The following is a 12,823-nucleotide window of genomic DNA, read 5'->3' on the forward strand; positions in this document are numbered from 1 at the left end:
TTTGCTTCTTGGATTTGTTTATGTAAGTCATTGTTGAAGTGATCTTTCATTGCCTGATTTTGCTGTCTAATGTCTTCCTTGAGACTCCAGATCATCTGAAGCATGTATATCCTGAATTCTTTATCTGACATTCCATCTGCTGCAGCTATTACCTCTTCTAAAGTTGAGTTGACCTGCATTGCTTGTGGTCCTTTCTTTCCTTGTCTTTTCATACTGCTCTCGTTTCTTTCTGCTTGGTGAAACTGTTGTGTTATTGAATTTTCCCCCTATATATTTATATTGCTCTTGTATAGTTGCAAAGTCTCCCTTGCAGGGGCAGGCTGCGGCTGTGCTCCTCCTCCAACTGGGGTGATCTTTCAACTAGGCCGGCGGGCCGCTGGGCCCCTTCTCCAGGTCGCGGGGTCTGCCTACCTTGCGGGCAGTGGCTGGGCCCCTCCTCCAATAGGGGTGATCCGTCTACCATGCTGGCAGGCCGCTGGGCCTGTTCTCCAGTTTGCAGGTCAGCCTACCTTGCAGGCGCGGGCGGCGCCTGTGCCCCTCCTCCAATTGGGGTGATCTTTCAACTAGGCCGACGGGCCGCTGGGCCCCTTCTCCGGGACACGTGGTCTGCCTACCTTGCGGGCGGCAGCTGGGCCCTTCCTCCAATTGGGTTGATGTGTCTACCATGCCGGTGGGCTGCTGGGCCTGTTCTTCCCATCGGTCGCAGGTCTGCCTACCTTTCAGCGCGGGCGGTGGCTCTGCTCTGCCCCTCCTCCAATTGGGGTGACGTGTCTACCACACCAGCGGGCCACTGGGCCTGTTCTGCCAGTCAGTTGCAGGTCTGCCTACCTTGCAGGCGCGGGCGGCAGGGCCCACCTCTAATTCTTATAGGGAAACATAGATGTACTATGTGCTAAAATGGAAAATAAACGAGTTGATTTCAGACAGGCCCTGGGAGTGCATGCTGGTAATCCCAGCAGCTTGGGAAGCTGAGGCAGGATAATCATGAGTTCAAAACCAACTTCAGAAAAAGGGAGACACCAAGCAACTCAATGAGACCCTGTCTTTAAATAAAATACAAAATAGAGCTGGGGACATGGCTTAGAGCCCCTGAGTTCAATCCCTAGTATCAAAAACAAAAACAAACAAAAAAGAGTGTCAATTTCCTAAATAATGCAAACTGTGTTCTATTCTTTAAACTTAATAGCTGCAAAGACTTTTCTGTATAATTTATGAATTATCCTAACTCCCTCCTCCAAATTAAATGCTGTTTCTCTTATTAAAAGTAATGCTATAAACTATTACTTAACCAAGTACATTTTATCCCTTATTAAAATCTGCATGTGCTGAATCTCTATGCATTTGAAGCAAAATGATCAAAACTTAATCTTCACATGTCAAATGTACATGCAGAAAAGTAAACATTATGGTTAGCAAAGGCTGTATATATTATAAATGTATTTTAAATTACTTATTTATATTTTAGCCTTATATAAATGTTCTCTCATTCTATAACTTACTTATAGAAGTAAAGAGCAATCATCTTAGAAAGTGGTAATAATGTTTTAAGTACTGTGCTTTTCTAGATTTCATTGTATTTCGTAGACGTTTGCTGGCATTTTCTTAATTAGTTTTAGATTTATACTTATGTTTTAAAGCCAAAATTTTCTTGAAAATACATTACTTTTTAAAACCAGCCTCTCTTCTAGGAAATGGAATTTTTAAAAGACAGTCCCATTTTATGAACAAATTATATTACTTAATTCTGTGCTTAGATATTTCAAGCTATGTATAATTTTATTGTACATGTTACCAAGACCCTTTGCAATGTCCAGGCTGGTAACAAATGGACACCCCCAACACCATGATGCAGGTGTTCACCCCCTGACTGGTCTGAGAGAGTGTGAGGAAGGCAGAATTGTGCCAATGACATGCTAGATGTGGTGGTTCCTGTGTCTGTTCCGGGAATTCTCATTTTTCTCCCTGCTTTTGAATGTTTTCACATCCACAAAATTGTCCCCAATTTCTTCCATTCCTTCCTGGCTTCTTCATGGGGATATAAGTAAGTCCCCATATGTGATAACCCCACTTGCCTCCCCTTGGACACCAGTTGAACTCCATACCTGTAGTGGCACATGGCGGTAGCATGACAAAGACTCACGTTGGTCTGGCTTATCTGTGCAGCTTGTTTAAAATCCTGAAACAGTTTTATAAGTTTGTGTTAATTTTGCAAGTTCCCTCTAAAACTTTTATCTTTGATTCCACACGAATATACTTAACATAAGCATTAAAATATACATCTTCTTAAAACCTCATTTTTTTCCCTCACAGGATCACAACTAGGACGAAGGGATGGAGCAAAGGAATCCAGTCATGGTAAATCCTTCAGAATCTTGTACTACTTGCCTCCACTTTAAGAAAAGGGATTTTTCTGTGGTGTTTCCCTACCATGTGTAATGAATTATCTCACTTGTTCTATTTTTATTGTTTATACCCCATGATCACCACCAGACACTTCCCTGTCTAGATAGAAAAGGAAACTCCCCTGGAGAAAGCTTTTGAGCAAACTTCCAGTCCAGAAAAAGGCACAACTGAGCCTTGGGTATGAATTAGTTAAGCCTGCTTCCATCTTTGGAATCCACACTTCTGGAAAGAAATAGATTCGGAAGCCTCCCTGAGCAAGAAGGAATGAAAACTCTAACCCTAAGATTTGAAGTTTGGGAAGTCAGTTGGTATGGATTTGAGTGGCCCTGGGAGCAGGCTGTTCAAAAAAAAAAAAAATTGAAAGTTCTGAGTCTTCAAGGGATCCTGCCAGAGTGGCCCAGAACACTCTCCTCTATTAGGTACCAGAGACAGTCTCTGAAGCTTATAGCTTTCCAAACTCCTACAAAAACATTTGTAACCTGAAGCAAAATAAGACTACTAAAATTCACATTTAAATAAATATCTACAAATCAAAATATTCTGTAGGTACATATGCATACACTTACATGCATATGATATAGATTGATTTTAATGACTCCTAAAGAAAGAGTCCAGAACCTATGAAGGATTAAAAATGACTCTTCTTTTCCCCAGAGGTCCTCTTCCGCAGGAATCATCATGGGCAATTTCGGTTGTGACCTCAGGTGACCAAGCTAAACAGTGGAGAGTGCTGTACTTTGCTTTGCAGTACAAAATCCCTCCAGACTCCCTTCCTGAGGGTGACCAGCAATCCACAGTCCCAAAGGACATTTCCAAACTACAGAAGAGCTAACTTTAAAGCACAATCTCTCTCTCCTCCCTCCTCCTTGCATGAACTTTCTCTGGTTGTATTTGAGGGGAAAGGCAGACTGTCTTTGGAGGTAGGAATTGGAAGGAGAAGCAGCAGGACTGAGCTGAGCGCTCAGGGATCCAACAGGAGGAAGAGGTATCAAAAACAGACCCATCTATACATGTGGATTTTCTGCTTAGATTCATGAAGCATGTTTCAATACTAAATGGAACCATTTGGATGAAAATAAGAAATAGATTGTCTAATCAGATATAATGTAATCAAACACGCTGCCAGCCATCTTCCATTCTCTGTCAGAGCATTCATTCATCTCACTTCCCCTGGAAACTGGCTCCATCACATACATGCATGCTGTCTCCGTCCTTGTCTTACTGTCCCAACCTAACATGCATTTCTTCAACCCGCCCTATCCTGGAAATGACACATGACCACATCTTTCTAGTTCCCGTCACTACCCATTCTCGCTGAACCCTAGTCAGCACTCACTGAACCCTCAACCCCCAAATAAGACCCATTTTATTCTGTAATTTGTAAACTGGTTCTAAAGACATTCTTCAATTATTCTTATCAAAGTAAACCATGTATATAATATTCAGGCTCTAAGAAAACTAAAGAACGTAGGAACTAACTAATGATCCCCTGTTCTACTTCTTCTCCCCCACTCCCAAGTTCCACTCCATAAAGGCAACTGTTTTTATACCTGTTATTTTTTCTGACATTCACCCTCAAGTTTCTAAATAACATGAGTATTGCATCACATTTAACTTTACCACAATTCACTTTATACATAGAATGGGATTTAGCTATCTCATACCATCACTCCAACATTCTCCTATCCATTTTCCTGTCACCCCTGTATACCTATGATGACCTATTCATTTTTCTTTTATTAAGGAGGTCACATGTGAGCAGAAACATAAATGAAGGGTGGCCTGAGACATATACAGATCAGTCAGAAGAGTGCCATGTGCACAAGGAAGAGCTCGTGCAAAAGCCCTGCGCAAGAAGGGAGCCTGGCTTTGCCAAGGGATAGCTAAAGGCCATAGAGAAGTAACTGGGGTGTAGAAAAGGGGACTGATAATGAGGTCAGAAAGGTGAGCAGCAGTCAGGTCAAGTCGGGTCATGGTCGATCATGGTCAAGAGTTCAGATTTTATTGTAAGTGTCATGGGAAGCCATTGGAGAGCTTGGAGAAGAGGAGTTAACTTGTTGAGCTTTGTGCTTTTAAGAGTTTTCTCTGGCTGCTGAATGGAGAAGAGCATGCAGAGGGGGCAAGCATGGAGGCAGAGAGGTCAGTTGGAAAGCTACAGCAACGGTCCAGGAGAGAGAGGACTCTGATATCTGAGTTCAGTCCCTACTTGTTGAGAGGGAGGTGGCAGTGGCCATTGGGAGACTTGATTTAATTCAAAATATGTTTTAGTGTTAAAGCTGACTGGACTTGCTAATGGGTTAGATGTGGGGTGAGAGGAAAGAGAGAGGTCAAGAATGATTCTCACCAGGCCTTCATCTCCTCAAGGACTCGAACCCAGTCTTATTTATATCCTTACCTCCAGTGCCAGTACCTTGGCTGAAGGAACAGCATTCAAGATCAAGTGAGACCTAGTTCAGGCTTGCCCTAGTATCTACTGGATCAAAGAACTTATTTAATTTCTCTTGAATAACAGTTTCCTCCTCTGAAAGTCATAATTTTAAATTCTGCAGTATTGTTGAACCTGATACCTAGCAACTGTGCAATAAACAGGATAAATATAGTTGTGTAGTGCAAAATAAATATTCATTCAGTAGGTAACACAGGCCCAGCATTTCATTCCCCAACAGTTGAAGTTCTTTGCTCCCCACCTCCCCTTTTCTCACTTTCTCTATTCCAACACTATTGCCTAGATTTCCATAGGTTTCTTGTCTACCACAAACAGAGAAGTTCTTTAGCAGCCTCTGCCTATGTCTCAAAGATATTTTCAATTACCAAAAAGCCTAAAGGAATTCAAATGTTGAAATTACATTTTATCATACTGTAAGCAATGTAGAAAACAAGTGATTCTGTTGGGCAGAATCTCAAAAGATGACTCCAGATGTCAAAAATTATAAAAACCATCCTGGGAAATGAAAAAGAAAAATAGGAAAACACTCTACTATCTAATGTTTAGGTTGTAATTCCTTAGAAACTAACATGCAAAACTGCTATTACCTAACTGTAAACCTCAAAATGCTATTTGATTTTTGTCTTGTGTTTCTTAATTCCAAAGTTACCATAAAATAGACAATAAAAATAAAGTTAAATGACAATTATGAATTTTCTTTATTTTACAATGAAATAAAAATCAAACTATTTTTTCAATATGCTGCATACGCTCACATCTATTACAATTATGAACACGTTGTCCCCACTAACTGAAAAGTATGTTCCCAGTAGCCCATTCTGACCAACTACACCCTGAATCACTTAAATATATTTATTTTGATATGCTTTCAATGGGAAAATAAAAAATTGTCAAGGAGAAAGAGCACCAAGCACCAGAGTATGTGATACACAAATCATTTCATTTGCCACACAAAAGAATTTTGTGTATATTTCTTTCCAGAGGTAATAGTCTGGGTCAATTTAGAATTTATTCCTTTTGCACTGGCTATTTATCTGTAAACAATATGAAGTAAAAATACACATTCTTGCAAAGGTTCTTTTAATCATTCCTAGTATTTCAGTACAATTGTGGCTAAAGTTATCACTCATTAGTATGGCCATTTGGTAGCAATGAAAACATGTTCACTAGTTTTCAAAAGAGAATGTATAAAATCAAGTGGGTTCATTTTACACATCCACAGGAGAGCTCACCTCTAAGGCAAAGCCATACTGCTCTTGCTCAGCATAGACGATTCCACGATTAATGAGGGTATTTAAGATTATACTTTCTACAGCTTCAAGCAGCAGCACAATTCCATAATCTGCTAAGGCCTAAAAATAAAATAATCACAACTTAAATATACCTCTGTAGATACCTTGTTCATTAGCCATGGGCAAATGTGTCCATGCACAAAGTGGGATCTCAACCTTAGTTCCTTAGTTTGACTTATCATTTGGGGCCAAAATAATCATATGCTAGATTTACAGGGTTCCCTTAGCTAAGTATTATAAACATGGTCACTTTTTTAAATAAGTGGTAGCCTTTATTTTTATTCTTTTTTTTTCTTTCACTGAATAAACAGGTTTTTGCTTTTGCTTTTGCTTTTGTTTTCTGTCCTCTGCTCTGTTCACCAGGTCCTAAAAGCATCCTAAATTTGGATTGGAGTGATATCTCCTAAACTATTTCCCTACTGAGTATTTTGTCCCAAAAAAAGTCATATGGTCTGATCAGAAAAGGGCCAAATCTCACATGCTAGTAGCACCTGTTACTGAAAATGGAAAATAAGTGCCATATCACTTTGTGCTGATTGGCCCTTCTCCAGCATTCCCTGACTGTGCAGTTAAGTGTCTAAAAATATTGCTCAGTTAAAGAACCTATATGTAGGGGCTGGGGTTGTAGCTCAGTGGCTGAGTGCTTGCCTAGCACGTGTGAAGTACTGGGTTTGATCCTCAGCACCACATATAAATATAAAAAAATAAAAAGGTACATCAAAAACTAAAAAAAAATCAAAAAAAAGAATCTATATGTATACTGTGGCATAGTTATAAACAAACATAAACAGGACTGTAAAAATAATAATGCTTGAAAAAAAATACTAGAATCTTAGCCAAAAATTACGTATCTTTTCCTTTCATAGAACCACAGACTGTAAAACCAGTAAGGTGCATTAGAGATCCGCTAAGCAGCTGAATATGTGATATAAGGGGAAACAACTGCCAGGAAATGAGATTTCTTGGTCAGCAGACGTGGGGAAGTGGGAGCACAGTGGTTTTAAGAGAATGAGTGAGGGCCTTGACCTTTCCTGGATGTGTATCATCCTACTCTATTAGAAGTTGCTTCTCAGTTTCCTCTTCTGCAAATTGGTATATTAAACATTTAATATATTGTTTTAAGAGTTCATTTAGAAACATTTTGTTTGATCAATCATTTGACCCAGTACTTGACATACAACAAGCCCTAAATAAGAGGTAAATGCTATTGTTTTTATTAGTATAGAATAGGAGAGTCAGAATTCACCATATCTTGAAAGAATCCCTAAGTGCTTTTTTTTGGAAAGACACTTTTTTTTTTTTAAATCAGTCTAGTGATGACAAGAATGTGGAGAATGGAAGTCGGCAAAAGGAAGGAGGTGACACTGTTAAATGATATCTGCTGGTCCACATGTTGGAGATCAGATGCCTTTGTAAAGCCACCTAAAGACTGTTAACCCAGAAGCAAACAAACCTGGAACACCACACAGGTTTCTGACTTCCTGTGTGACTCCCTACTTCTATTTCCTCATCTATAAAATGAAGGAATGAAATGATCTGTAGTCCTGGATGCTTTAAAATCACGAATGTTTTGTGGTTCTAATTTAGTCTCAACCTATTCGGGCAGTTTTGCATTTTCTTTATTAACAGGGACTTGGCTTTTTTACGTATCTGAGATAACAGTAACTTGGAGGTCCCTTCCCTATCCAACCTATTGTTTTGGCTTCAGGATTACCTTTCTAGTAGGAGTAGTGGTGGAGAGGGAGTTGTCACAGACACCTGCTGTGCAGGTCACTGATAAATGCTCCTTTAATTAACTCCTTGGATCTTAACCACTCCCTTGTTCAAAATTAGTTATTCATTTGTCAACATTTCTGGAGGCAACCTGATAGTCTGGTTACCAGGAATTTTGCATCCTCTTAAATAGAACCCATGTTTCCCAACTTCTTCCCTTCAAAGCTTGCAAACTTCCAAGTGTTTTAAACAGACAACCAAGTTTCAGAGAGACTGGGGAGTGTGTTTGCACAGAATAGTGAAAATAGGATGAAGTCTTTTCAAGGAAGAACTTCATTTACTGGGGAAGGAGCAGAAATAAGGAGGGGGAGACCAGCATATAAGAAAGAAAAAGAAGCAAAATGAGTAGGACAGAACACTGGGAGCCCACAGATCAGCCGCTCCACCCTGAGGAATCCTCCTTGAAAAATGACCTCACTGAGAAGGAGTGAGAAGATGAGAGTAAGACCGGAAAATATAAAAGAGAGTTTACGCAGGTAGACACTGGGTCAAGACAAATGGAGAGAAGGATTTATTGTAGCCACAGTTACACCTTCAAAACACACTGGCACATCTTGTTCACTGGTCCCCAGAGACTAAAACCATCACACCAATCCCTGCACTGCATGTATAGTGTCAGGACCTTCCAAACAATGCCTCCATGAACTGCTGTAGCTAAAATCAAAGGAGTGAAACAGTACTATTGCTAGTGATCACTGCTATAAAATTCTACAGGCAGAGTATCCATAGACACATCTCACATGATACTTATGTAGTGTATTTTAATTTATTCAAACTTTAAATGTTTATATTAGCATTACAAAATTAATTTTTGACTTATTATAGAAATAGTGTAAGAAAACTAACAGAAATAGTATTATAAATGGTTCTTTGGTACTTCAGTTTTACATGGTGTATTTCCATAGGAATTACTTGCCAAAGTTATAGACAAAATGGGAAAAATACTTTACAGATGCTTTAAATATGTTTACAAGTACTTTAACATATTGTTCAATCAATGTTATTTATTGATATCAACAAGCCATTAAGTAAATATTGTTTTTTAAATGGTTTAAGCTTATTGTTTACTAAATGATCATCTCACCATTCGAAGTTCATTTGTCTTGATATAACATAATGCTCTGTTATAAAATGCTACATAACACTTTTTGTCCATGTTGATAGCTGTAGTTAAATCTTCAATAGCTAGCCTGTAATTCTGCAACAATAATAATAGTAATAATAATAATCAAGAAGGGTAAATAATAATGGACTGAAATTTAATTGCAAAACTAAATCCTTGATCCTATCAGAGTTTCTGGAACATTCATGTAACCAGTATATCATCTGTGAAATGAAGACAATCAACCTAATCTTCCACAAAGTTAATTAAGAATCTCCTAGTAGGAATTCTTAGTTTCTTTCAACCACAAACAAAATTAAAGATATCAACAACTTTAATTTAGACAATTATTTTATTTCCAATGTTGCTGAATGGCATGGAAAAATTATACTGATGGGTAAAAGAAAATCAACCCATATTCATCTAGCAAACATTTGCCAGAAGTTGCTTACTTTTGTCACTCAGACTACCCTATGCATGATCATCAGGTTTTCTTCCCATGTTCTCTTTCGTTCCTCTTCAATTCTTTTCTTATAACTTATAGCATACTATAGGTAGTAATTTTCATGGAATTAACACATAATGCAAGATCTTACTTTTGCTTTAGGTGTCATTTGCAAAATATTTCATATGAAATAACTACAAAGAAAGTTCAAAAAAGCAAAGTAAGGAGAAGCAAAGTACTCCACACAGCTTCAGATATCAACAGTGCTGCTCGAGCATCTAACCCAGTAATTTCTGTTTAAGAACCAATCATGAATTCAAGTAATGATTTTGTTCTCAGAGGTCTAAAACTCTATTAAAATGATAAAATGGTAAAAATTTTAAAACATCCTAAATATCCAACAATCAAGTGGTTAAAAATAAATGATGTTGAAATATCATGCCATCATAAAAATTATATGTCCAGAGATAAAGTATAAAAAGCAGGACACAATACAAATTATATAAATAGCATAAACCCATGTCATATATTTTCAGGAAAATAAAAGACTAACTGCAAATACTTGAAAAATGCTCTCAAAAATTATAATTTGATGGTAGGATAGTAATCCTTTATTCCCTTCTTTTTATTTCTTTTTAATTTCTTTTTTATTGCTTTTATTTCCAAACTGCCTACAATGAATACGTTAGACTAGGTAGCCATACAGACATGAATAAAGTTGGTAGGGAGAAGAAATTCAGGCTCTGCTCCTGGGAAGAACCCTGCTGGTCTTCACAATGCCCAGGGACCAACTTCTTGCAGACAGACAGCTAGTTTCCTGTCAATCAAAAGGGAGCAGTCTATACTGGGAAATTTTTCAACATGAATTTGGAAATTGGTGCAGGCACACTAAGCCATGATGGAAAACCTCAGTAACCATTGCAAATTCAAAATTGAGGAACAAGTTTCCCAGACCAAATTAAAAAAAACAAAACAAACAAACAAAAAAAAAAACCTGCCATGTGGGAAACCCTGCTGATTCCTCTCTATGTCTTCTATGTCTCTTGAAGGAAATCTTTCTTCCTAGCACACAAGAGGTGAGGAACCTCTCCCCCATAACAAAATGTTACTACTTTCTTTAAAAATAAAATAATAATGATGTTATTTTAAATGTAAAGATCAAAAATAAATATCACTATTTTGTGAAAAATCATGAACTGAAATCCCCTTTAGTGCACGATGAAAAAAGTATTCTATGTAGTTCTGCTCTTTATACCACAGCAATTCTCCTATCACAGAGGGAAAAAAGTGAGTTCCTCTACTATCTACAATTTCAGTAAACCAGGCAGGAGGTGGCCTACCCCGCTGTAGTATTTCAGAGCTCCTCTGCAGACATAGGCGCGCACACTCTCAGGATAAATACTGATTGCCTCGTTACAGTTCAAAATTGCTTTGGAGAATCTGCCTTTTAAACCATAGTAGGCTACTCGGCCTAAGTATGCCTTTCAGAGAAAGAGAAGAGAAAGCAGAAATAGAGGTTTTAGTGAAATCATCAGTTTTACCAAAAATCTATGAACAAATTTATGCCACCCAAAGACATAAATGATGTTGGAATATCATGCCATCATAAAAATTATATGTCCAGAGATAAAGTATGTCCAAAGACAGTATTAAGATATACTCTTTTCCCCCACTCTGTTATTAGAAAAAAATTCCAACATATAGAATAAATGAAATGATAGTATAATGAACACCCATGTATCTATCACCTGGATTCAATAATTATTAGCACTTCGTTTGCCATATTTATTTTATTTTTTCCTTAAGTATGGAAAAATAAGTTGTAGCCATCAAAATTTTTCACCTTGTGGCCTTCAGTATGCATCTACTATGGAAAAAAGAGATTGCCCTAAGTAACTACACTGCCAATATATCTCTAAGAAGATTTCTAGTAATTCCCTAAAAGTATCCATTATTTAGCCAATTCAAGTTTAATTTCATCGTCTTCTAAAATCAGGATCCAGTCACACTTCACCTATTAAATTCTGTGTTGTCTCCACAGTCTATTAAAAGACAGAAATAAATGTGATAGCAAAATAATAAATAAATAAAGTTGATAACAGTATGTAAATTAAAATTATAAACACAAAAATTAATAAATTAGCATATTTACATACATCCAAACTCACAAAGCACTTGAATAAACATAATATCTCTGTTGGGAAAAAATATTTAGTTCAAGAAGAAATATAGATACATGGATTTTGAAAAGTACGTACAGATAAAATACAGATATATGTTTGTTGAAAAGTACGTACAAGTAACCAATTGTTGCTAACTAATAGCAAAAGCATATAAAAGATTTAATAGTTTTACCAAAATTAACAAATTTTCCAAATCATTATCATTATGTATTTAAATACCTGGTAGTGTTTCGGATTGATCGTAATTGCACGATTGAAGTCCAGAACTGAGCTTTCCTTGTGGAGTTTTACTTTACAAAACCCTCGTTGATAAAAAGCTTCTGCAAAATCAGGATTTGCTTTCACAGCTTTTGTAAAAGAATCAAAAGCCTAGAAGGGCATATTGTTAAAGCACAAACCACTTAGTGACAGAATGTCTTAGTTTAGAAGGTTAATAAATTGCAATATGTAAATTTTGTTGAAAAGTTTCACTCAATTTTCTAGTAATTTAAAATATATTCTCCCACAGAAAATTTTGGGACAAGCAAATCAATATTTGGAAACAACTTAGATTTAGTATTATATTTAAAAATCCCCTTGTTTCCAGGTGAATGTTTACATAATCCATGCTGTTAGATTACAGTGCTTTCAGAGGCATGATTTTCATCACTAGTTTTTGGATTTTATTCCTTCAAAGAAATTGCAACCAGCATCATTTATTATCCATGGTAGTCTGAGAATCGTAGCAGATATATGATTATGAAAACTCAGAACACAGAACTTTAAATTTTTTCCCAATATTGTAAAGCATAGCCAAGTTTTCCCTGTTGTCCAAAAGGACTAAAAGTATAAAAAATATTACAATCAATCTTATATTTAATGAACAACTTAGTGGACAATTCTTTTTCTTATATGCAAATTTAAGATACTCTCCATCCGGTATATATAAGGAAGGATTGGAATGATGCATGTGTATTTGTGTGATTGTGTATGTGTATGCAAAAATGGAGTTGTGGTATATCCAACAATAACCATGGGATAATGTCAATTATTTTACATATTCTTCATATCAGTGACCATTTTGAAGTGTGTAAAGTAGTCAAAGGCTGGATAAATCCATAATAATTGAATTAACTGGTTTTCAATGAACCCGGCCATCTTAATAACCAGTTTCAATCTGATTGGAATTAATCAGTTCTC

The 12,823-nt window shown here is 37.0% G+C and overlaps 1 protein-coding gene across 1 annotated transcript in view; it reads right to left on the reverse strand.

The window, feature by feature from the left end:
- Positions 1-12,823, reverse strand: part of Ttc6 (tetratricopeptide repeat domain 6) — a 242,176-nt gene that overhangs the window by 26,986 nt on the left and 202,367 nt on the right. The window contains exons 23-27 of the mRNA XM_048798678.1: positions 11,864-12,013; positions 10,802-10,942; positions 8,999-9,112; positions 6,082-6,201; positions 2,103-2,176 (exon numbers count right to left, since the gene is read on the reverse strand). Coding sequence (XP_048654635.1) covers positions 2,103-2,176; positions 6,082-6,201; positions 8,999-9,112; positions 10,802-10,942; positions 11,864-12,013 — 599 coding nt within the window. The remainder of the gene's footprint in view (positions 1-2,102; positions 2,177-6,081; positions 6,202-8,998; positions 9,113-10,801; positions 10,943-11,863; positions 12,014-12,823) is intronic.

This window comes from Marmota marmota, unplaced genomic scaffold (genome assembly GCF_001458135.2).
Source record: "Marmota marmota marmota unplaced genomic scaffold, marMar, whole genome shotgun sequence".
Taxonomy (NCBI): Eukaryota; Metazoa; Chordata; class Mammalia; order Rodentia; family Sciuridae; genus Marmota; species Marmota marmota.